This window comes from Falco naumanni, chromosome 7 (genome assembly GCF_017639655.2).
Source record: "Falco naumanni isolate bFalNau1 chromosome 7, bFalNau1.pat, whole genome shotgun sequence".
Taxonomy (NCBI): Eukaryota; Metazoa; Chordata; class Aves; order Falconiformes; family Falconidae; genus Falco; species Falco naumanni.
The window spans coordinates 55,180,541-55,206,864 of NC_054060.1; the positions used below are offsets into that span (position 1 = coordinate 55,180,541).

Genomic DNA, 26,324 nt, shown 5'->3' on the forward strand with positions numbered 1-26,324 from the left:
TACAATAATCCCAGGTGATTGTGGGGTCTCTGCAGTAAATTGACACCACAGAGCGCCAGAATTGGCCGCGGGAGGTCTGCCCCAGCCCAGCAGCACACTGCCAGCCCAGGGACTCCTGCACTGCTGCCCCGGGATGCAGCCACAGAGGATGGAAACTAGAGCAAAGAGGACACAGCCATCACATCGCCACATTTGCTGACCCCCAGATACCATACCCCAACGTGTCAATGGTTATTACTTCTAATCACCCAAGGAAGTCCAAATATATTCAGCTATAAGCATAGCACACACCAGCCCAAAAGCAAACGAGTGCAAAGGTCATTCCTGGTTTCACTGAGTGCGTTCAGAAGCAAGAGTTTTGGCAACTTTCTAATAAGAAGATCTCACTGTCCTTGTAGGAAACAAGTAGTAGTCTTGCAGGTATGTTACAAGCCAGACAGCAAGGTAATCCAGCACTGCCTGTCTTGGTTTTCTTATCAGGAAAATGTGAACAAAATAGACATCGTTAATATGCATGAGTAACCTGCATAATTTTACAGACAGCAGGTTTCATGCAAAATGCTATTTGTACAGTCTGTGCTGACAAGTTATTAACTACCAGTTGTTGATAGAAATATTAGCATAATATTCAAGACTTTTGAGTTTCATCATCTCAATCAGGAAAACAGTAAATACCTTTTTCCAAAACAATAACCAGGTATTTATTTCCTTTCAAAATAATAATAAAAAAAAAACCCAGCCTTTTCTCAGTAGCTATAAGCAGTCTCTTGCAGGAGAGTCAAAAGCCTCCCAAAGAGGCATTGTATTTTCTTATTCCTACAAACGATCAGGATTTAAGAGACATCATTTAATGTTGTCACTGAGGCTGACAGCATTACAGCTTTTTTGCAATTTGAAAACTTCAGACTCTGGGCTGTCATGCCAGCACCTTTATCAACCATCACCTTTTCTGAAGTGTTTTTAAGAAATGAAAAAAACCCAACCAAATCAAACACAAACAAACCAACCATTCAAGAGGCTTTCTTTCGTATTGAATTGCACAGGAGGCAATGAAAATGTAAGGAGATTGTATTTGCAAAACGAAAAAAGGACTTCACACTTCCCATTACGAATCGCTATAAACGGCCCGAGCTGAGCTACTGGTGCCCCCGTGTGTTTAAGTGAGATTTTACTGTTCTCTGATGCATGGTACAATAGTCCTGAAATCTGCATTATACACATATTGCCTTCCCCTCCCCCCAAAAAAAACTTAAATATTGGAACAAACCTATAAACATGCAAGGAAAGAAAAAAAAAAACAACCCAAATCCCACATGTGGTCTCTTACTTTGTAAACTCCCTGCCAGGCAGGAAAAATAACTTCTATGTTTTTGAAATGTTAAAGGTATTTATTTATTTTATTCTTTTGCTTTATATTAACATAGCTACAGCCTCCTCCTTGTCTAAAGAAAACCTGAACAAAACCCAGTTGTGTTTGTACAGTATTTTAGTGATAAACCTAAATAGTAACTACTGAGACACAGCCACTCATTAAAAATTCCTCTTTTGCTTTTATATGTTTTTTTTCCCCTCTTTATGTAGATACTGCTAAGTGACTTCAATATAGTTTTCTGAAATGAGAAATTAACAAGGAGAGTGAATATTATTACAGGAATTTAAGTAGTTAATATGGGTTTATTACTTTTAGGAATCGGGGTGGGGGGTGCAGAAAGAAAATCTATTAAGTGGTCAGCAAAAACCAGCTGCTCCTAAGATACTACCTTGGGTGTTAAAAACATCTTTGCTTGACACTCACCACATAGGATCTGTTTGGCTTCTGCCTTGCTGACATGCCATGCACCATCTGCCAGCTGCGGTACACAAGTACAGGGAATCAGCCAGCAAATTCCCATTTTTGTGACGTATTTATCCTGTGAACTGCTTCCACCCCGCTAACAGAACCCTAGCATACTCACACTGCCTCTGCACCTCCCTGCGGGCTTGGGGCAGGGAAGCCATCCCTCCAGGCAGCTCTGCCACTGAGAGAGAAAAGCCACAGCTCCCACAGTCCTCTGGATCCCTGAGCTGTCCTTGGATTACACACAGCATGATCATCATTGTAATTTCTTGGTAGACTAAACCCTTTATAAGGCATTTTCCAGACTCTTCTCCTATTTTAGCAGCTTGATCTGAGGTAACAGGTAAATTGACAAATGCAAAGAAAAGCAAAAAAATCAACCCATGCATTTATAGATTTCAACATAAGAAAAGGCATTAACTTCTTCGAATTAACAAACTATACTTTTTTTTCTGTTCACCAACAAGAAAACCATTGGGTCACTTAAGAAAGAGAAAACATGTTGCTAAATGTATTTTCTGAAGTGTCCACCTCTTAGTTGTCTTTGGTACAGAGCAAGTTTATGAGTTCATGTACTACAGCCAAGGCAGCTTCATGCTGCTTTTTTTGGCGGGGGGGGGGGGGGGGGGGGGGGGGGCGGGGAGAGCAGGTGGGGAGAGACCACGTATAGTTCCTTGCGACACATCCACCTTCTGGTTTTTAGCATTTTTAAGTCAAAATATGACAATTAACACCAGAAAAAATGTAGATAGCAGAGATGGAAAATGGGCATAATTAGGAAATCTGCTTATGAACTAGCCTCAATAGTCTTTCAGTTACACATAACATTATTGAGATCTTAATTCAGCTGGAAAAGTTTATTATAATAATCACTCAAATTCGCAAACACTTCATTACAATCACACTGCTAGTATAAACTTGTCTATATTATGGCAGCCTAATTTTTTTTTCCAAATTCCAAAACCACAGAAATTAATTTTTCCTGACAACACCTCATTTGCAAGTGTACACATATAATGGGTGAAAACTTGGCCTTTTGAAAATCATGGGTACTTCTGGAATCCTGGCTTGGCTGAAGCTGATGGCATCCACAGCTATCAACACTGCTGCAGGTCTGCACCGCTAGGGCAGTTCTGACAAAAACATTTCGTTAAGACAGACAATTTTCTGCAGGAAAATATTAAAATTACTAAGCTCCAATTGATAAAGATTTTTCTGCTGAGATGCAGTATCTGGTCAGAATGAGAAACAGACGCACTCCAGAACCGTCAGGAGGTTGATGATGAAGATGGTGGCATGGGATGAACCAGGCTTTCAACTGTCTGCACTGGTCACTGCAACCTACAGTCTGAAAAATGGCTGGAAGTCAACACTCTGGCTGCTCAGAACTTCTCATAAATAATAAAAGTTCCATACCCAATTCTACCCTGTGCTATTGTCAGGCGAAATTTCCCAGCAAAGACAGTTCCTCAGGAGAGCACTTAGTGAATTACCACTTTGCTGTGATGGTATTTAGGATGAAAACCCTATTTTGCTGTGACATATTCTAATTATCATTAAACCTCTTTCTTCCTTTCCCCCTTAGTTTTCCCTTCTATTATCTTGTAGATTCTTTTTAAGCACTGGCACACAAAATTGTTAGCCAGTGATAACAGTGTAGCTGTGTGGTGGAAAACCTATTGCTGAATCCTTCAGAATCCGAAACCTTGTACTGATGTACTCTAAAAACACATGCAGTTGGTTTTTCTATAGCTCAACCATAAATTACTTACAATCCACATGGATACCACTGGGAACACCAGTCACAAGTCCTCTCTCAATCCCTCTCAACAGTCCTGTCAGCCATCTGTACTACAGGCACTGGGTTGTTTGCTTAAACATCACAACCCACAACACCATTTCTTGTGCTGCTCAGTTCACCTCCTTGAGCACTGGCCAAGAAGTATCCGAGACACCAGCAAGCTGTAAGAGCTCACCACCACCAGAAACATTCTTCCAGAAAGTCCTGCAGGTCTGTTTAGCAGAGCAGAGACTGGAGCTTTCTCCTCTGAGGAAATTCTCTTTCTACATCACGTGACAGAATTTCACAAAATATGTGTCTAAGAGCCAGCCTGCCCCCTCCCCCAAACCACAAAAAAAAAAAACAGTACGGAAAGGTCACAGTGTTTTTACTACACTGAGCATGACACTTCATCTGCCTGTAACGGGTCAAAGCCTCACGGGCCTCGTGCAAATGCCTCCTGTCCTCATTCCTCACCAGAGGACATGGTCCTTGCCTGAATCCAGTTTCTACTATGTCTTGCTCAGAAAACAGTTTGACTAGAGCCACTGGGAGGTCAGGAGTGTCAGTCCCCTGGCAATAAGCGAGTAGTGGGCAGACTGTGGGGAAAATGGTAAAACCTGCAGTTTTTCAGGCGGATGCCATCTGTGGAAGCATTATGTATGGGAACCTCTTACAGAACTAGATGTTTTTTAATAAATATCTTACTATGCCATTTTAGCAGTTCGGTTTCCAAAGTAGACATCTAATAGAAAATCAAACCCATTATGCAGGTTTTTTCCCCAAATCACACACAAACAAATATCCAAAGAGGATAAAACAGAGCCTTGTTAACTGATTAGTAATTCATATTTTAAATTCTGAAGTCTTTCAGAATGTAATAATTAAAATCATTGGTACAGCCTGAAATGCAAAATTTTTTGGATTAGCTATCCTGTAATTCATGGTCTATACTTAAAGATGAACTCATGGTGAAAATTTACTGAATTATCTGTACTTTTTTAAAAAGCAGTATGAGGAAAACATTGTGTAGAATGATGTCACACCATATTCATCTTGTAACTGGAACCAACACTTTCTTAAATGTTTGACGTAAAGCTGTGATTTGCATGTCTATTTCTACACTGATTGACAGCATTCACCTCACAAGGCTTTTTTGCTTTTGAAGAAATTTCTCAGTAGGCTGTTAAAAATCTAGATGGACTTGAAAATACAGAAGAGCCCTCATCTGATCAAGAAGAGAACGTTAAATACGATAAATAAACTAGATTTATCACCTTTCAGTTTTACTCTCTTACATACACAGAAGGTATTTTTATTTTTAAAACAGGAGGAAAAAAAAGAAGGGGAAGGGGGGCAGAATAAAATAATTAAAAAGAGGTTTGTCCAACCTGCTTTTTGTGGAAGACTGCATGGATGACTAGAAAACGAGTATTCTTCAAGTCTCACAAGCACCAGAAAGTTTTGACACTTAAAAGAACAGATCCTTAATCTGGTTTTGCTAACGCTGTAATTGGAAAGTAATGGCAAACAGCTGAAAAACTATTTGTCAGAGATCCAGATTTGCTTATCTTTTCTATAGTTTAAAAAAAAAAAGTCTGGGGGGAAAAAGGGAGGGAGGCGGAGAGTAAAATTACTCACTTCTGCCAGTCTGTCCCAACTTCGTTACACACAGACACTCATGAAGGAGAAGAAAAGGGCACAGACCAAGTTTTGCTCCTTAAAACTAATCTCTGCCATCTAAGTTTGCAGAAAAGCATATGTCCATCGAAGTTTCTTTAGAAAATACATAAACTTAGGCCTGCACTTATTTCATAGAAATGCCTATTCAGCTTTAATCCTCTCCTTAGCCTCCATTAAGTTAACTGTGTCTCTTTAGCTAGGACAGTCTTGATTTGAATGGAGACAAAATAAAGGGCACAGACTTATCAGCTGTGGAGACGTTCTATGCTGTGTCAAATCAGTTTAATTCTGAGAGAAGGGTTGAGAGTTTCTGCTCTGTTTTGATGCGCACACAAACTATAGTATTTGAAGTTGCACACCTTCAACCATTTCCTGTAATCCCAAAACAAAAGCCAGTTTATTACAATTCAAATAGCAATACATTGCAGCATTATCCTAATCCCCTAACATTTGAGCCAGATATTTCAGATTGTTTGCATAGTTCCAAGATTGATTCCAACGACCAGAAGCACTGGCCAAAAAACCACGAACCTGAGCCCAGAGTATTCATCACAGCGACACAGTATGGAGGTGCTACTTGTGGACACGGAGAGGAGCACCTGTGTCCTTGCACCTCTTGCAGCTGCAGCCCTGCACGCTCCAGCACGGGTCCTGTCCCGCAGAGGGCCGCACAACATTCTGCAGCATGTAGGAAGAACCCCCTGTATAAGGTTTCTCCCTTTACCTCACATGACACCACAAACATTTGATCTCTTCTGGTCTGCAAATGTTTCTAAAAATCCATGAGATTTGGGCTCTACAGCTCACATTTGTTTCACATGAAACATGTATGCGATGTATTTATATGCACTATTGAGGAAGAATTTAGTAAACCCATTGTTCTGAGGTACTACAGACCAGAGACTTCTAAAAAAACATGACTTTTTCCACAAAGCCTGTACATTAAAAAAAACCCACTACTTCTTCTGCCAAAATCGTTACATTAATGAAGGTAAAAAGATGAATGATGATATTAAAACAAAGATCAGGAAACAACATGGTGAAGTCATCCATGATTTTAAACTCAGAATATTCTGCATCTACACGCAAAACAATGATTATTACCAAAGGATACTAATAAATAAATCAATCATAATTCAAAGTAGAAACTAGCTACCTTCAATGCTCTGTGGACCAACCAGATTCATAGCCTGGTGTGCTGGATATTCTACCCGCGGTCTGGCGATGCCCAGTTGCTCCATAACCCCATGGAGGAGTCTCTGTATATCTGCTTCAGACACCCTGTCCGGGGTCCTGGGGCTATGGCTAAAAGCTGAAGCCAACCCAAACACCAGCAGAAACATCATGTTACAAAGCAAAGCAGTTGTCATGGTGGAAGCCACTTTTATCCTGTGAAAAAGAAAGGAATTTGATTATAAATGACAGTGAGGAAGAAAGTCCAGTTAACACATGCTGGAAGTAATCCTATCTTACTCCTGCACGCCACAGGTTACTACTACGGCTTCTAGGGGCAGCTAGGAGTCTAGCCAGCTGGAAACTAGGGGGCGGGAGGAAGGAGTGGGGCAAAGAGTGGGGATAGGTTCTTCTCCTATAACATAACATTAAGTAGCAAACTGCAGAAATCAATTTTCTGATTTGCATTTGCCCATAACATTCATTAACGGTCACTGCAAACAAAATGGGTCCGCTGTTTCACTTAACGGCAATATCCCACCCCCCCCGCCGCCATTTATTATGCTGTTTTATAGACCTCTGGGCTCAAGGCAAAGAAGTCTTAAGCCAGGAAACATGTTTTCCAAGCCCTGTTCTTATATTGCCTGAAAAATGAATCCCCAGAAATTGCTGAACGTCCTGGACTATATTTTATTTGTACATTAAGACAAGAGGCTCCCCACTTCACATGCACCATCTTCCCCCCCTGAAGCAAGTAAGTTTAATGTGTTTCCTTGAATCTTTTTCACTAAATGGCTGCACAGTATGGTTTAGGGGCACACACATACACACACACACAAAACCACCCCAAACCAACAAATAAAAAAGCCACCCAACCGGTATCAAACCAACCAAGCACCACTTACTGCCCTCTTTGAGAGGATGAATGTTAATCAGAATGCTTGTGCCTTAAAGCTCCTTCTCCCCTCACATCCGAGAATAATTACAATGCTTCCAATCCCTTGGGAAAACAAAAACAAACAAACAAAAAAACCCCACAAAACAAAACAAAAAACCGAACACAAAGCCCTCGAGTCCCTGTTGTCGCCCTTGCACACGCAGCCGCCCGGCTTCTCCACGCCAGACGTTCAAGGCCGCCCCCCCCCAGCTCCGGCCGCCCCCCCCCAGCTCCGGCCGCCCCCCCCCCAGCTCCGGCCGCCCCCCGCAAGGCACGTGCGTGCCCCTCCGCGTTCTTCAGCCATTTTTGCCTCCGCGCCGCAATCACCCCGGCCCCGCCGCCGGCCGGCTGCAGGGGGGCTGCAGGGGGGCAGCCGCCTCCCGCTGCCTGCGGGGCACGCAAGCCCGCTTCCCACAGAATAGTCCCCCTCAACGTGCAGGCGAGCAGGGCTGCCCCCGCACCGCGCCCGTGGGAAGCCGGACCGTAACCCCTCGCCTCCCCCCGGGGCAGCCCAGCGGCGGCACGGAGCCCCCCAGCGCCGGGCCGGGCCGGGCCGCCCCCGCGCCGCGCCGCACTCACCTCCCGCTCCCGGCGCGGCTCTGCGGGTGCGGCCCTCCGCGCCCGCGCATCCGCCGTGCGCATCCGCCGTGCGCAGCCACGGCCCCGCGCCCCGCCCGCCGCCCGGGCACTTGCCACGGCTCCCTGCGCGGGGTGCCGGGGGGGGGGAGGAGGGGTGGCGCGGTGCGGGGAGGGGGGTGCGGGCGGATAGTCAGGATCTCCCTTTTCAGCTGAACACAACAGCTGAAAAACAAACGGAACGTCGTTGATGGATTAACGGTTACAGAAATATTAGGTATCCCTAGGATTGTGTCCGGCTTCCCACTGCAGTTTCTCTCCCCAGAATAACATCATCAATGATTTACTTACGGTATGATTGTGTTACCTGACTGCAGGTTTACAGGGTAACAACATGGCAACCATCTCCAAGCGCTCGGAGGTAAAGGTCTGCAGGTGAAGCAGATCTATCTACATCACCCGTAGCAGAGGTTAACAAAAAGACAACCATAAAAGGATCTTGCCAGATGAAGCCTGTCGTTTAATAGCGCTTGGCAAAACGCTAATTTCTAAATGCTGTTTTATGTAACACATCTTCACTGCTACTGAGGTGAACGTGACATGTTCCATTTTAGGAGAACTACCACCAGAAAAGCTCTTGAGATTATACCCCATAAACTACAACAGATCCCTGAGCTACACTCTCACGTCTAGAGTAGTCCCTCATGTTTCTGGCCTCTAGTACATTTTACACATCTGTACCTTGCAGGATTAAGCAGTTGGGATCTCCATCAAGAATCTGGTGCTTCTAATCTTTCTCCAAAATACGATCGACTTTATGTAAACAGATGTGTACCTAAATGTTCTGTAAAACCTCTACCAACAGCCTACAGCTTTCTTCGACCACCTTTCCTAGTGTTTAAGGGTTGGTTTCTCAGGCCTCTACCAAAATCTCCCTTTCTGATGATGAAGCCCACTGGTTCAAGAGCAATTTACAATGACGATCAAAAATATCCGTGACACATCGCCAAAGCTACATTAGAGTTCAAAACCTAGGTACACATTAACAGAAAAAATCTCAAGTCTTGCTCTTTCAAGGAGGAACTGATGTGACAGCTCACTATAACAGACCGAGTCAGATCCCTTTTTCTTCCTCATGACGTTGCCTTTATTTTCTTCTGCCCTATTTCCATCTCCCACCTCCTTGTACCAGCTGCAGCAGCTGGCACTTTGCTGAGCCTTGTTTACCTCAGTGAAGTGATGCAAATCGTGGTGCTGTGGTGCCCACATCCAGCCATCTGCCAGCACCAGCTGAAGGCAGGGGGTAGGAGCATGTTGCCAAGCAGGGAGAAGCAGCTTCCTCTTCAGATGGCAGTGACCCATCACATTGGCTCCCTTATTTCATGGAACCAAGGCTTCCCATATTTAACCACAACACCAAACAATCCTGTTAAGACCCTCTCCTGGCTGTGTCCCTAGTGCTAGATCTTAATAATGTAGCAACAGTGAAGCAGCTCAGCTGGGCTGACCCAGGTGGGAGGTTTCCGCCAAATCACTGAGTGGAACTAGTTCAGTGGTCCTGGACAACCTTAGGAGGCAGGCCTGTGCGCACCTCATGAAGTTCAACACCAGGTGCAAGGCCCTGCACATGAGTTTGGGCAATCCCAAGCACAAATAAAGGCTGGACAGAGAATGGGTTGAGGGCAACCCTGACAAGAAAGACTTGAGGATGTTGGTTGATGAGAAGCTCAACAGGACCCAGCAATGTGCATTTGTAGCCCAGAAGGCCAACCAAATCCTGGGCTGCATCAAAAGAAGCATGGCCAGCAGGTCGAGGGAGGCGATTCTCCCATCTACACTGCTTTTGCAAGACATCACCTGCAGCACTGCTTTCATTTCCAGAGCCCCCAACCCAAGAAGGACATGGACATGTTAGACCAACTCCAGAGGAGGACCATTAAAGGGAAGGATGATCAGAGGGCTGGAGGATCTCTCCTATGAAGCTGAGAGAGTTGGGATTGTTCAGCCTGAAGAAGAGAAGGCTCTGGGAAGACCTTAGAGCAGCCTTCCCGTACCTATAGGGGGCCTACAAGAAATCTGGAGAGGGACTTTTTACAAGGGCCTGTAGTGACAGGACAAGGGGGAATGGCTTTAAACTGAAAGAGGGTAGATTTGGTATTAGGGAGAAATTCTTCACTATGAGGGTGGTGAGGCACTGGCACAGGTTGCCCAGAGAAGCTGTTGATGCCCCATCCCTGGAAGTGTTCAAGGCCAGGCTGGATGGGGCCTTGAGCAACCTGGTCCAGTGGAAGGTGTTCCTGCCCATGACAGGGGGGGTGGAAGTAGATGATCTTTAAACATCTTTTCCAAGCCAAACTGTTCTATAGGTGGAGAAGGAGGCAGGGAACAGAAAGCAAGCAAAACTACTTCTTTTGTTAACATATCATTCAAGAAAATCAGAAGCCTACTTCTGCTAAATTAGCTAAATTGTGAGCATCACCAACACTTACCTAAGATGAACAAAAAAGAGAGCCAGAATAGAATCTCTTCTGACTTAAGTATTTTCACACTTACTCATTTTGATGTGCATAGTCTGCACATAACATAATCTAAGTTTCTAAGAACAGGCTCAGAAAAAGGAGAAAACCAATGGTTTTATTAAAACCAAAAGTATCCAGTGCTTTCAGCTCTTACATTTTGCCAACAAGCAATTTGCACATACAGAAAGCTAATGAACAGTTTCAAGTGTTTACTCTTAAATAAATTTACAACTGATGACAGACAGTTTTAATTCCGAGAGATGTAAACATTTGCTTGTGCAAATCAACTTTTAAACATACTATGGCTTCTTACATTTGTCTCTTGCAACACTATCAACATCTAAAACCTGCTTCTGCACCACCTAGTTAACACTATGCTATTGCTTTAAAATAAGTTAAAACCTTCCTTACATATTAAGATAAAACAATTTACTGCTTACAACAAATTACTTTGTACCTATTGCAGAACACATTGCTGGATGAATTTTTAAGACTTTTCACTTCTTGAATGAACTGCGTATTTTATTTTCCATGTGTTCTAATAATTCTCCAGTGTGTGTACATATGTCAAAATTTACCTATTCAACAAGAAAAATATGCTCCCAACTTACTTCAACAGAAATAAAAAAAAAATTGTCTCAGAAGTAGAGCTGGTATAAGGTCCAATTTAAATATCAAAGTAGTGCTACAATACACTTAAAACTAACAAGTAAATAAATTTAACTACCAGTACTCCACATCAACACATTTTCTTTCACAAATGTGAAAGAAAAAAACCAAACAAATTTCTTTCACAATTGTTTTAAGCATCTGAGAATTTTTTTAAAAAAACTTGGTACTTAGTCCAAATACTGCAAAAATTTTGGGCGATTCAGCATGTTTTTAGAAGCTGAGATAACTAAATATGAGCTCTAACACAAACATTTGTAAAGACAGGGGGTTTTTTTGTTTTAGAATTCAAATTAATTTGGATGAACTGACTATCATTTATAAGAATTTCAGAGTAAATGAAGAAAACCGACATAAAACATTGTTATTTGTACAAGTCCATGACTCAGTTACAAAAATAAATCAAAAATACCAAATTAGAGCTAAAAAAATAATCATACAAATTTAGATTTTCCAAATGTTAACCAAGTTACAATAAGCCCATTTAGCAATCATATTTAATCTTACAAGTCTACTGGTTTTGCAGCTGGTAGCAGTTTCACTTTAGATATTGGATTCTTTGGAGAGCCTCTATAACGAATTCTTTCTTTTCCCAAAGCATTTCTTGTGATTGTAGATTTTTCTAGGCCAGCCCCTAAAATATTTATGTTTGCATTAACTTTTAAACTGGATTTCACCATTTCATGATTGGTTAGATCTTCTAGAACAGATTTTGATGGATGAACAGTCACTTTCTGCTCATGAATTCCAGCGGTTCCGACAGAAGCATCAGGCTTGTCTGATGGACTTAATGGCCTGCAGCATGATTTGGATGTTATGTCTAGCTGCTTATGAGATACAGAAACTTGGTCATACATACTTTCACTCCTTAGCAGTAAAGCCACAGAATTATTCGAGGGCTTTTCTGTGCAGGAGAATAGTGCAGAATCATAGCTCAAAGATTTAACAAGTGATGAACCATCACTTGCTTTAAGCAGCTGAGATTTTACACATCGTCTATTAGCCTCCAGTAAGGAATTCATTCTTTTTACAGACTGTCTAACAGGAGTACGTTGAAACTTAAGAGGTGGTTTAGTTTTGCTTGCCGAACAACTTGGATCATTTAATGAAAGCTTGTTGAACCACTGTATGTGGTCAGAAACCTTTCCATGGTCTGAAACAGTTGATGTTTTAGTTAAAGTTTCATGAGAATTTTCACTTTGCAAGTATTGGTTGCCACCTTCGTTTTGTGATTTAGGCAACTGCAAAATAGAAAGCTGTCCTGCCACAGAAAGTTTAGCCGCATCTTCTTCCAAATTACAGCTTTTTACCATACAGTTTTCAGCTGTTTGTGAGTGTGTTAATTCTACTTCCTCTTTTCTTCCAAAGGAATCTAATTTGTTGAAGTCATCTGTTGATGAACCATTCTGAACAGTCAGCTTGTCTTCCCTGGCCAGTACTTCAGGCACATGAAGTTCAGTTACATTTTTTATATCTGGTTTTGAGACCTGAAGTTCAATCTCAATAGAAGTTTTGAAGTTTTTCTCTAAAACTTTAATTTCATCTTTTTTTGATTGCTGTTTATCAATAGCATAAGATTGATTACATTGGTACAGCAGCTCTCTGGATTTTGTATTTGCTAGATCTTCAGAAACTTCTTCAGCTAACAATTCTTTCTCTGGACTAAGCCCTGTGAGACACAGAGTTTCATTTAATGTTCTACCTGCTACGCCTGAGGAGGAAGATACCGTATCACCTATCAAATTGTGAAGATTACTTCCAGATGCAGAGAAGGCTTGCTTAACTTTCAGCAATGTTTCTGCAGTTGAATTATTTTCCTCTTCACAAAGCAAAAGTTCTAAGCTGTTGTCTTGTTTGCTTACAGTTGTGGATTTGAATTCATCTGTAACATTCGGTGGCTTTCCAAATACCAAAACAGACTCTGAAGAAGCTATTCCTGTTTCAGGACGTCCTGGCAGAATTCCCTTGTTCCCGCTGATCACCTGAGAATCTCTAACAGTAGGACTATTCCATGACATTCGGTGAACTACTTTATTGTGATACTTTGGTGTTAGCAAGTTTTCTTCTGACTTGCTCACTTTTTTTGAACCTTAAAATAAATACCACACAGTGTTTAGAAATAATGTCTTGCAATTTTCATGATCATTTAGGCAAAATTCTTGCTAAAAACCCCCTAATTACCGAAGCAGCACTGAATTTAAAGATGCCATTACTCCCTTAAGTTTCAGAGATGTGAGGAAAGGTTGTAATATTAAGAACTGAATTCATGTATCTCATCATGCATAACTAACAGAATGACTAAAATACACTAGAAACACAAGCCTGTCCTAAATAATTTTTTCCCCAGAAGTCACAGTCAAGTAACTTTTGTCCTACTAGCTAGGAGCACTTTTAATCTGATTGCTTTTATACCTTTATCCGTAAAGTTACTTTTACTTTACAAAAGCAAAAGTTTTCCCCATCTAATATATTCTGTTAGATACCTACCTTTCTTGCTGAGTTTTTCATTGACACATGGGCTGAAGAATACATCTCTATTTGCACATTCAGTTCTGCTTTCCAAACCTTGTTGACTTGCAAGACGCCTTCCAATATTTTCAGATCTATTACCAACCGTACATCCTGATACAACATTCTTGAACAAACAAAAGAGGTTACTTTCATTTAGACCTGTGATATGGAATCTCATTTACAAAGGAACCTCCAGGAAAAGGCTATGCAAATCAGCCATAGCAGCCTTTCCTTGACCATACATTATTTTCCCTTGATTCTCCGTAGATCTAGGTAGGGAACAACCCACCTGCAATAAGGTAGCTTAACCACACTGAACATAAGGCTTCTGTGCATAGACTTGGTAATATCAAAATTTCAGGAGCTGAGAGACCTACAGATCACAAGTGTAGTGGGTTGACCCCAGCTGGCAGGTAAGCTCCCCTCCAGCTGCTTGCTCACTCCCCCCAAGTCCCCAGCAGGATGAAGGAGAAAATGGGAAAGGCAAAAGGAACAGGGAGGGGATGAGGACTGATGACATAAGAATCACCCGCAAGCCAAAGCAATCACTCATGACAAGTGGGCAGAGGCCCAGCCAGCCCCTGAACAGCGTCTACTTTACAAAAAGTCCTCCCAACACAGTTTTACTGGTGAGCATGCCATATAATGGCATGGAATAATTCCTTGGTCAATTCAGGTCAGCTGTCCCCTCCTCCAGCCTCTTGGCCCAATCTCAGCTGAACCCAGTACAAGCTGATCAGTTACTGTTATGAAAATAAACCTAGGGCTTCTTGATAGCAGGTCCAGTTATGCTGTGATCCCTCTATTACCAAGGAAGTCCCTCCTGCGACTGAAAAGTGGTGCCCGAAACTTTGCACAGTAACAAGGAGACTGGAAGCAGAATACTTACCATTTCTCTGTTGCTTTTCCCCAAACCAAACTTCAAGCGTAATGATCTACGAACCATTTCTTTTCGGCTAATCTTTGGAGAAAAACAACCTGTCTTTCCTGATTCAGCCCTGGGAGAACAGAGGGGAAGAAGTGCCACACAAAAAACTATTTAGGAGGGAAATGAGAACATACTGATACTCATTCATGGTTACTTCTTCTATTGCCTTCTTGCCAAGCTTTTTTAATAGGCACAGGAGGCTACTATACCAGATCTTATTTTATTTTGAGCTCCATTTTTTCCACATTGGAAGATTACTATAAAGATATGGTATGTTTTGAACACCAAAAAAGGTGATTTTAAAAGACAGACTGAGATTTTACACATCGTTAGTCAAGGGGTCGAGACCTAAAGATAAATTGGAAAGGTAGTTTCTGAGAGTTAAGGCAAATTACCTGTGTAATTTTTTCCTTGTATGTCTTTTACTTCTTCTGTTCCCTGTACTAGACAGAAGATTTTCACCACCAGTTGAAGGAGACAGTGAAGTCTGTGATGACTCGAGAGACACACAAGGACTTGCTTCAAACTGAACTACAGGAACAACGTAACATTTACATGACCTTAAAACAGTCACATTTTTTCAGATGAAGAGTTCACAGTTAATACAATAAAAAATAGTTTTTTAAACAGCACAGGTTTGTTTGCTCTTTTTGTGGAGTGCTGGCTTGAAATCACTTTGACTTCCACTTTTATTTAATAGTATATGAAGCTATTGCTTGTAGCACCCATTGAAGTGGCTGGATTGCAATTAATTACATGCTACCAGTATCACTACCTCAATTAAGTTTCCACACTGCTATCATCAGATCAGTTCTTCAGATTTCAGAACTTAATAAGAAAAATTAGATTCAATCTTAATATTTTTAGCAGTGTGCTTTTTTACATAACTAGCCAGAACAGTTAAAACAACAATAAATGAAGAGCTGCTACTCTACTAAATTTTTTTATAAAATAGATGCATTACTACCGTCTTCAGAAAATGCCATTGCTTTGGTTTGTTTATCTGTAGAACAAGAATTTCATGGTGTGCATGAAATGATTTAAGAAAAAAAAAATCCATGAAGTTTTACACCACTCAGTTTTGAGGGGGGAAAAAAAATTGATCTTCAGGCAAAACAAACATAGCCAATCTAGAAATTTCTTTTTACTCTAACTTCAGTTGACAGCACATTAAGGAACCAAACAAAACTCAAGCAGGATTTCCAAAAGAGCCTGACAGTTGGAAGCACTAACAGAATGAAGTGGTATTAAAGTATTGTCAAACTACAGTAGAACTTTTTCTATAGAATTCTGAGATTATTTAGCATCTAGAATCCAATCACCTCTTGTTTTCTCAAGAAAGAGCCTTTATAATAGCAACAATTACATTTCACAGAGTTAAGACCAGTCATTCAAGTATTTAGGAGACTGAAGGAGGCTACAACTTTCAAAACATTGGAAGCACAAGGTAGTTTTCATGGATTTGTGTGCTAAGACAGAAATGTGAGTATAACCTAGGTGATATAGAGGGTCTGAAAAAGATAAAAGGACATCAGGACTGCAGATCTGAGAGGTTAATATAACAGAAAACAAGAAACCATTTTGCCAATTTTGCCTTTGCTCAATCCATGTAACATTATCGTCACTGATGACCACAGACTATTTACTAAGATGGGAAAGTAGTGCAAGACACACTGTTACAAAGTGAAGATTATCAATGACTGTCTAACAAGACCAAAAGACTGCACATATAAATGAAAAGCCATAAACAACAACTTCAAGCAGCAGGGAAAAAAATGAAGGCACTGTACCTGAAGCTGGTGTTGAGCTGCTGTTAAAAATGGCACTTGGTAACAACTCAAAAGCAAAACTATGCTTAAAAGATCGTCTTTTCTTGCTGGACAAGCCCTGAGAGCAATCAGTTGGAAGTTTACGCTTGGTACTTGGAGTAAGAACAATTGGAGTCATCGATGAAAGGACTGAAATTTAAAAAAAAAAAAACAAAACAACCAAACACAAATTTTAAATAAACAGCTTAAAAGGTTAAGAGTTTACTGGAATATAAACAGTAGTTTGGTTTTTTAAACTCCAAAAGAAAATTGTTGTAAAAGTTTAGCTAAAGTGCATGCATTTTGAACAGGCAAAGCAATTTGTACAGCTTAAGGTTTGTTTTCCTTATTTTGAGTACCAGAAAGGAAAATCCAAAACCACACATGAATAAAATAATATAGGTATTAGAAGAGAAAACAAAAGAGCTATAGTCATATTCTGGAGGTTTAAGAGACAGAATAAGATTAAAAGAATTTCAGTCCTGGAAATTCATTCCCAAGATGATAAAATGCTGCACCTACTGCACTGAAGCCTTAGCGTGCATTAGATAAAAAAGCACAAGTTCAGTTGTGTAATCCTAGAACCACACAGCCCACTGCTGCAGTGATCGTAGCTGCTCAAAGAACTAATGTAAATGCAGTATCTTCAGTAAATATGTAGCTATATTCAAAGTTTTAAACAATTTAAACATAGTCACGTTATCTTCAACTAAGTTTAGTTCTTCAGTTAAAAAAGTTTGTGGAATATAGTTGACAAATCCAGAAGATACTGCATGGGCTTTATGTAGTACAAATACACCAATACCTACCGCTTCTGTCTTGCTGAGGTGTAGTGGAGGGTGTTCTGTTAGATTTAAATTTATTCAATGCTCCACTAACAATATCTGAAATGCAAGACACACCGAGCAATCAAATTTAAATATGAAGTTTGTCTTGCTCTATTTTCAACTCAAGTTTAACTTGGATTCTTTCAGACAGAAATAAAACAATTGTTTAAACTGATTTGCTTTATGTAAAGAAAACTACCATCCAACATAGTTTTTGTTGCTTCCACAACAGCTGAAAAGTTCTACTTTCCTTGAGGGAAAAAAAAAAAAAAAAATATCATGCACAGACAACAGAAGTTTCTTGTAGAAAATTCTACTGGTCATTGTAAAATCATATGCCTTCTAATTTCTTGTAGCAAACCTAGAAGGCATCCATTGAAGTCTTTCTCACGGGAAGTCTCACAGATTTTCTCACTTTACTGGAAGTCATCGCAAAGCTGAAAAGCTCTTAGAGCTTTGAAGTCAGGCCCGAACAGAAACATGAAATTTTTGGTCTTGCAAAGAAATAATGTACAACTTTTCTGTGAGCTATGTTTTTTTTTGTTTTGGGGTACTGTGTACTGTTTTTTCTTAAATACAAAATTAAACCCAAAAGAATATATGCATGAAATTTTACTGGTTTTCCTGCTTTTAAATGTGTAAAATGGAAGTGTATTTAAATGCGGTTGCAACCTACAGTTGTATTTCCATGTGCTCACAGCAAAGTTTAGCAAACTACACACCTGTGGTAATACTTTTATGGTGTTTGGTAGATCAGGCAGTTTTTTTTAAAAAAATAAATCTTTGAAAATAGATGAAGTTTAGTAATACTATGTTTTACTACATCTGAAGAAAGAGTAGAAACTGCCTACTACCAGAACCTATTCCTCAGAATTAACGAATTCTAGCTAACTACTTCTCAAAATTTTAACATTCCAAAACATTTATCACTTTACAAGCACAGGATGATCTCTATCCTTCAGAGTGGAAAAGCATATTACTAAAAAAAAAACAACAAAAAAACAAACCCAAAAACCCCATGCCTTGGCTGAAGATACACAATAATAAAACCTTAATTTAATTGCTGTCTGGTTTAATATTCCAGGCACATATGCTAAACACATACGATAGTTTTATAGCAATCAGTGTTATAGTGGATTTGACTCAAGTCAAGCATATGTATTCCACGGTATTTCCTCAAAGAGAATGCAGAACAGAGAAGATACCATTTGATTATCTATACTTGGCAAAACAAAACAACCACAAACAAGAAAAACCAAACCCTACTGAATAGCTAAAATGCAGAAAGAAAAAAAAAAGAGAAAACAAACCACGATATCAGAGCACACAGTCCAATTCAGAGTTACACTTCAAAACAAGTATTAGTAAATAATTCAAAACACACATGCTATTTATATCCTTGCTTTCTGATGACCTGATTTAAATTATGTACTACCTTTGAGTGTTGAAGTATAACTTCAAAACTAGCAAACAAAAACCAACCAAACAAAAAAAAAATCTTTATCAGCATTCTGCAACAGGATCTGAAGTTAACTCAACAAAAAGTGGAACATTAATCTGGCTTCACAAATCCAAACACATATATGGTATAGTCAACAGACACTAGAATAAACTCAGAGTAAATATACAATAAAGTGATGTGATTACTGAAGTCTTAAACAGATTTTGCAAGTCAAATCCAACAAATTTCACAGGCATCTATTCTGCTTGTGGACGAAGGAAGTGCTTAGGGTCAACATACTTGAAGTCTCAAAGTAATTCTATTTTAGTTGCTGAAACTTTCACACAATATACCTACCCCCAACACTTCGGTGCCTCCTCTTCTTAGATTCACCGAGAGATTCATTCTCACTGTCTTCGTGGCCCCACAGTGAGGGAGTAGACTGAAAGGCATCAACACCTAACATTGCAGGAATTTTTTCCAAGATAAAATCTGGTACTTGTCCTGAAATAGTTGACAAATATATATATTTTAGTTATTTAAAAAATTAAGAGAAAAACTGTATACCAGTATGTACATTTCAATAAACATTTATTATCATCTTACCAATTTCTGCTGCATGGTCAATAAGTGTTTGCACAACAGCTGCTTGCAAGCGAATTTTTTTTTCTGTACTGGCAGACATCTTCTCATTTTCATTTGAGTGCAAGAGATTGGGAGCAAAAATCACTGCCAGATTACTGCTATCCATTCTGTTTTCATTGGATCTTAAAAATAAAAGGTTTTTTGGTTGTTTGTTTTTGCTTTTTTTGTTTTGTTTGTTTTTTCACACATTATCAGGACATAAACAGCAGAGAGAAAAGACCAAATAACACAAACATAGATGAAAAAAAATAAATACACAGTCATTCACCTGAGTCCTTACATACTAAGATTAATGCATCGACTTATGCACCTCAGGCTGTGTGACTATGCTACTGAAATCAAGAGGTGTCAGACCCCAGTCAGTTTTGAGGAATGCAAGGTATCAGTTAGATTATGTTAACTTTATCAGTCTCTCCTTTTGCTTTCCAAAGAAGAATAAGGAATACAACTATGAAAGAATGGAATAAAGTCAAGTCTCCAGCAAAATAAAGTTTCATAAAGAAAACACTTTGAATTTATGAGAGAAGAGACCATGACTGAATTCTAGTGAATGACTGCAGATAAAAAAGTTTAAAGTCACAAACCACTCGCAGAAAGTTACAGCAGTTGCTGGAAAGAGAATTCCTTAAAGGAACTGGGAGCTGTTTAAAAGCACTGACCTTAGGGACACAGTTCTCAGAAAGTTGAAAAAGTATCTCAAAGCTTCAATTGTTCCATCAGCCATCAAACATGACAGCAACACAGTCGCAGTTTTCTTCTCATTTCCTAGCTGCTGAGCTTTGAAAAGCCCTTCCTGCAGGTGAGGTGGAAGGATGGGTTCTGGCAACTCTCTAAAGAACTGTTTAAGAAGCCCTGCAACATCACATGGCAGTGCAGCTGAGAGGCAGTTTTCACCTTGATCCAGTTTACTCTGAAATTGTTCATCAGAAACACAATTTGAAGTCTTCAACATACTGTCAGATTTCTAAGTTTAGGCATTCATGCTCTAGCCCATATCAGAAAAGTTACATCTTCCCCATTTTTACTTTCAGCTTTGTCACATTTTACCCAACTACATTATCTACAAGGGCACTGATGATATTGTCAGACCACGTGCGTTAATTCATAGCTTTACACCATGTATGCATCCTTCTGGGAAAACACTGCTAAAGAAATGCACGCTGGATGCTGTGAGGATATAACTACTAACAAGTTTGTTCAGTCATGACTGTATTCTTGCCATCTGGAAAGCCAGAAAATTCCAGGGGGTGCAGGTGGGGGGGGGGGGGGGGGGGCAGGGAAGTAGGGAAGTGAGGTTTGTCAGTTTCTGGACTAGATTGCCTCTCATTCCTAAAGTGAGTAGTGTTACCAGTCTACTTCCAATGTCAAAACTTGAATACTACTGAAAGAGTCCAAAACCTGAAACATGCAGATGATCAAGTGAAATGCAGCTTATTTAAAAAAAAACCCAAACACTTCAAACAAAAAAACCTCAAACCAACCAAGGCTTTAGAGAATACCTTTAAAGCTTTTAAACGAACAAGAGAGCCAGACTTTCTGAAGAGTCCCTCAGTGTGAACGTGTTCTTCCAAATATTCACAAGTATCAACAAGAAAGCTGAGGAAAAAGTAACATACTTCTGTCACTCAGAATAAAGCTTGTTTTTTTCCCCAGAAAAAAATATTTAAAGATAAATAGATAAAACTTAATACATAAGCTAGTTTTGCTCAATGAAAAGAAGCATAAAGAAATAAAACTTGACGATAGCTGTGGCTCAGAATTCCCCATCTAACTCCTGCATCCTTCCCCTTCCCAAACTGAAACTATTCTCATATTCCCCATAAGCTTTAGCAGGTCTGGAATAAACATTTTGTTCCCTCTGACAAAAGTTCAATACTATAAAGAGAGCAAAGTAAGCATAAATCTAAATATAGTATTAATTTACCTTGGAATATAACCATATTCTGGCACAAGTGATTGCGGTAACGCATGAAAAGATACTCCAAAGATTTTACCCTAAAATACAAAATTAAATTAACGTTATTCAAGAGTTGATGGGATTAACTACGTATTCCACAGGGTACAAACAGAAGGGCAGTTAAAACAGAACCCCGAGGTTTTCAGATAAGAGGTATTGTCAGGAAAAACACTATCATCTCCTGATATCTGAGCCTATGCTGACTCTAGTTACAGGTAACGCCCTAGATTACTGTGAAAGAATAGAAAGGTTTTCCACACTATGTTTTGCACTTTTTATTTTACAAGGAGTCAGTTTTTCTATAAGGCCTCCAAATCAGTAAGGATATTAAACAGACTGTTCTGGAGTCTCACCTTGACAATCTCAAATTGACTAAATCCTATTTTTCTTAAAAATCAACAAAACACATTTGAAATAACTTTCAAGTATTTTTTTCTGCATTTGAGGTACTCAAGATTGCTGTCCTAGGAAGGATTAAACTCAACAGAGTAGTCTAGAAAACTGTTCTGAACTCCTGTGTTTAGTATTTGTATTTAAAAACCTCTTACAACTCTACTGCCTTATAGCAAGGCATCAGAGTACCTGTTGCATTTCAGAAAACAAGCAATTTCTTCAGTCATTACTACTGATGCTCACTTACAGCATTTTTTTTAAAATGTTTATCCAAGGTCACTACACAGTTGTTCCAGGTATAGAAAACCTGCATTTCAATGTAACAATTGTACTTTTATTGCTTCGCTCCACCTGTGCCATTTATATTTACAGAGCATGCAAGCCAGCCCCTCCCTCAATCAGAAGAGTGGGATCATGCCCAACCTACTATCAAGGATGAATGCAAACTCTTGGTCATTTACACCTGAAATTCAAAGTGCTGACTATGTTGAGAAAATAGTTAATCAATAACTAACCCATTAGGCCACCCTGGGCCTATCTGTACTATAGAAAACAAGCATAACATGATAAGGAAAGAAGCATTTGTCATTGTATTCCAGGTTCCAAAAGGTACATAAAGAAAACCAACTCCAATAGACAATGTTTTTCTGTATTTACAAGATCATTAGTAGAGAATTCCAGTGGCTTGTAATTCAACATTTAAAATTAATAACTGATATCCTCCACTTTATTAGGTCTTGTTTGAAATATCAAAAGTTGTGATTAAAGTTCTTAAAGTTATGTCGGTTCCCATATAATAGAAATAGAATGCCTCTGGCAAAACAAACGTTCTTCTATTTTTCCTTTTCCTACATTGCCCAGTTGTTATTTAAATACACATTTTCTTCCTCATATAAAATTTAAGCACTACAGACAGCTACATAGACAGCTTTTATTACGACATACATGTTACTCACGGTTTCCATTACTCTCCCTTCAAACAGGGAAAAAAAGTACAACCATAACATTGATATCAACAAGGGGGAAGGAAACTAATTGAAATTTTACTGTTGCTCTCTCCCTTTCCAAACAACCCAACTCAAGCATGTGTTTTCACAACTTCTTTGGCCTTATGTTGAGCAAGGGTTAATGATGCTGCATTTTGTAATACCCTCTCAGCCTTACAGAAAGCTCATTCTGAGAACTATCAGGTCTGCCCTATATCAGTTGTGTGGCAGTCTTATTTAGGACAAGAGAGTGGTCCATGCTTTATAAATTACAATCTACCAGAAGATCGGTATTCTTAAATGGACTTCAGTGCTGTCTAAACTGGCATCTGTTCTGATACTTTAGTTTTAAATAGGAGTCCCGAGACAAAAAACACTTTTTCTTTTTCCTTCAGCAGATTCAAAGTAGGTATTTTACGGCAAGAGGGTGGATTTCATTCCGCAGAACACAGGCAAATCAAGGCCAGATCTGTCTGTACCAAAACACCTATAGTCACGTGTTATACTAAGAAACCAAGCAAATAAAGCTGTTCAAACAAAAAGTCCGAGTATTCAAACAAAATAAGAAGACATAAAACTTCCAGAAGCTACACAGTAGCTACGTATTCCAAGAAATAATACAGTGACTAAGACTTACGATCCATAGTGAGCGACATTAAGCACAGTAAAGCGTAAAAAGATGTAGCACAGACGAGAGGCGCGCGTGTGTGCTTGAGACCATCAGCGGCGTTACCGAGAGGGACACGGCTCGCTCACCGCCCGGTCTGCCCCGCAGTCCGCGTCCTAACCGGGCAGGGACAGCTCGGCATCGCCAGACCATTACCCTACTACACCTGACGATGGTCGGGGGCACTTGCTGAGGAAAAGGGAGAGGGGAGGAAAACGAGGAAGACTTCCCCCCTGCAGGGATGAAGCCGTTTCCCCACGGGAGGAGGTTATGCCCAGCCAGGGGCCAGCAGGAGCAACAGCATCGCTGCTGCCAGGCCCGGCGGCCGCAGCGGGGACAGAGCAGCCCCCAGGCCTGCGCGAGTCGCGGTCCGGCAGCAACAGCAGCCGCCGCGCTCGCCCACCCCGCAGCGGCGGGGCGCCGGGCACCCTCCCTGAGCGCCGCAGCGTCACCGCCCCGCTTACCTCCGCCACAGCCGCCGCTCCCGGCTGCTTGACCGCTGCCAGACAGCTCCCACTCTTCACCTTAATCCCGTAAGAGGCTCGGAGCTCCTCCAGCACGGCCAGCCGCACCAGCCTTCGCCTCTGCTCCGCCATCCCAGCGCCCGCCGCCTCCCCCGCCGCCCCTCAGACCCTGCTCTGCACCATCGCTGCTGCCACCTGGCCAGACCCCTGCTCCCACGCCGCCAGTTACCGCCTGGCTCAAACCCAGCGCCCTACCCCGCCCGCGCCGCTGATTGGCCCGCTCGCCGTTCGAAATGAGGCCCCCGCCGCCCAACGGCCGGCTGGGGCTGCCCCGCGCCGCCTGCTCGCCGCGCTGCCTGCGGGCAGCACGCTGGGTGCCTCGGGGGCCTCGTCGGCCTCGCCGCGGGGCGGGCAGCGGCCCCGGCAGCGGCCCCGGCAGTGGCAGGGGCTGGGGTGCACCGCGAGTCGCCGGGGCTGTCCGCGGCCCGGGGCCGGCGTAGCGCCGGGGCAGCCGGCAGGGAGGGTTCTCGCCCGCTGTGAGCCGCCACCTCTCCTTCCCCGCACCAGCAAGTTTCAGGGCAGTGCTGCCAAGCTTGGGGTTGGATTGGTTGGTTGTTTACCTGAGAATAAACGCTTGCATGTTTCTTTGGAAAGAAGTTTCGATTTAAAGAAGTAACCCGCCGCGGTTTTGTGAACTAAACAGAGGAACGGGGCACAGGCTGTCAGCCTTACCTGGTGGTAATGGCAGTGTGTGCTGGGGTGGGGAAAAAGTTAAGGCCCTTCGCATCTACCTCAGTCAGTGATGCTGCCTTCGCCTGCCTTAGCTTTGGGCTGTGCGGGTCCGTCCAAGATGATACATCGTTTTCTGTGGACCAAATTTCCCAGTTTTACTGGCCGTTAATCCATCAGCACCGAGTTGGGTGTACTCTGGGTTTGCTTACCTGCCCCGTGCTGTGCTCCAGACCTCCAGGAGGCTCCTTCGGGCCTTTGCACTATGCTGTTACAGGAAAACCTGTAATTTTTTTATTTTTCCAAAATTTCTGTTCCAAAGGTAACTCTTCAAGTGTTAACCGCCACATTAATGAAACACAGGAAACAAGTGCTGTAGAAAAAATGAACTTTCCAGCCTTTCCCCTGTACATACTCTGGTACTAGTTCTAAAGTGAGTCTTACTTCACTGAGAGAAAGAGAAGGACACAAAGTTTAGACACAGAATGGTGATAACCATGTTGTGGTGCTCTGAACACCCATGAACACAAAAAGTAGAGAATAAAAGAAAAGGAGAATAGCTGAAGTTTTTTCAAAAGTCGCCAAAATAAAAACAGAAAAAAAAACAACCCTAGAAAGTTGTGTGGAAGGAAGACCTAGCAGCAATAATAAATAGCAGATTAGACATGAATTTTCTTCAGTAAAACCCCAGGATTTCGATTATGGACATCAAAATCATGTCACTGAGCAAAAGTAATATTCCTCTAAAAGTAGCTTTAATGCAGCTGTACTGTAAGTTGTATTATCTGTCCTGGCATTGAAATTGCAGGAAAATATGAAATTTCAAACCCTGAAGTATCACTGATGAGAAAATAAAGGAATAAAATGAATAGGTATCATTCATAGATCAATCAAACATAGAATTTAGTTTAAGCAATCTCTGTCCAACTTAGTTTTCTGTAGTAATGATGAATTACAGAAGAGGGAGCTGTGATCTGATAACTGTATTGAAACTTTTCGTGTCTAGGATTTTCCGTTCAGCAGTCACATAAGAAAAAACAGACGATGTAGTATGTGCTGTGTTTTTTTCCAAAAAAAGTGATGGAAGTAATCTTTACATTTTACAAAAGATATTTAAAGCCACAGTAGTGTCTTGTAATTTTGTCAAAACCATTTGTCAAATACTTTAATATCCTTTAGGTGACTATTTTAACATTTTTTTGTTTTATTTATAGTAGAGACTGGAGCAGGAAAATTACTTGGCAAATAAGAACTAGGCATCTAATTTTGGAAACAGTTGTAGCATCACATCTCAAATCTATTACACTCTTTCAAAACTGAGTTAGAAAAAATAAACAGCTATTTGGCTACCTTTTTTCCCCCCACAGAATAGTCTAAGAATTGACATCCCAAGCTTCTGGCATTTTAAATAATTCTAAGTTTCAGAGAGCTATCCTGTCCTGAATGAAGTAAATGGCATAACTTTTGTCATCAGGAAGGCCAGGCTTACACTCCTTTTGCATCCAGCATGTAATACACAAATGTATTTATTTGTACACACACACACACAGATGCTCTTTTGCACTATTCCTATATAGGTATATGTTGACATTTAGGGAGAAAAAAAAAAAAAAACATGAGCACCTCCATCTACCATGGCATTTTGTGAATTTTGGAAGCTATTACAGAAATGAGAGCTTTAAAAAACGAGTCAAATGTTTACCAACAGTCTCATTTCAGTAACCACTCAGAACAGTCAGTGGTCAAACCCACCAGAAACTCAGCCAGAGGAAGAAACAAGCTACTTCAACAAGC

The 26,324-nt window shown here is 40.9% G+C and overlaps 1 protein-coding gene across 5 annotated transcripts in view; it reads right to left on the reverse strand.

The window, feature by feature from the left end:
* The window catches only part of LOC121091004 (neuroendocrine protein 7B2), a 45,660-nt gene extending 21,586 nt beyond the window's left edge, over positions 1 to 24,074 (reverse strand). The window contains exons 1-12 of one of the 5 annotated variants that reach the window (XM_040600035.1): positions 23,802 to 24,074; positions 21,259 to 21,329; positions 20,834 to 20,930; positions 19,994 to 20,244; positions 19,296 to 19,456; positions 19,047 to 19,193; positions 17,231 to 17,305; positions 16,404 to 16,571; positions 15,009 to 15,144; positions 14,575 to 14,683; positions 13,662 to 13,809; positions 10,600 to 13,263 (exon numbers count right to left, since the gene is read on the reverse strand). In XM_040600035.1, the coding sequence (XP_040455969.1) occupies positions 11,678 to 13,263; positions 13,662 to 13,809; positions 14,575 to 14,683; positions 15,009 to 15,144; positions 16,404 to 16,571; positions 17,231 to 17,305; positions 19,047 to 19,193; positions 19,296 to 19,456; positions 19,994 to 20,244; positions 20,834 to 20,930; positions 21,259 to 21,329; positions 23,802 to 23,933 (3,081 nt within the window). In that variant the 5' untranslated portion in view covers positions 23,934 to 24,074 and the 3' untranslated portion in view covers positions 10,600 to 11,677. Of the gene's footprint in view, positions 1 to 6,456; positions 6,690 to 7,378; positions 7,595 to 7,989; positions 13,264 to 13,661; positions 13,810 to 14,574; positions 14,684 to 15,008; positions 15,145 to 16,403; positions 16,572 to 17,230; positions 17,306 to 19,046; positions 19,194 to 19,295; positions 19,457 to 19,993; positions 20,245 to 20,833; positions 20,931 to 21,258; positions 21,330 to 23,801 lie in introns of those variants that run through there. The other 4 variants (XM_040600036.1, XM_040600040.1, XM_040600037.1 and 1 more) reach the window with 4 other exon arrangements.
* Positions 24,075 to 26,324: the final 2,250 nt, after the last annotated feature.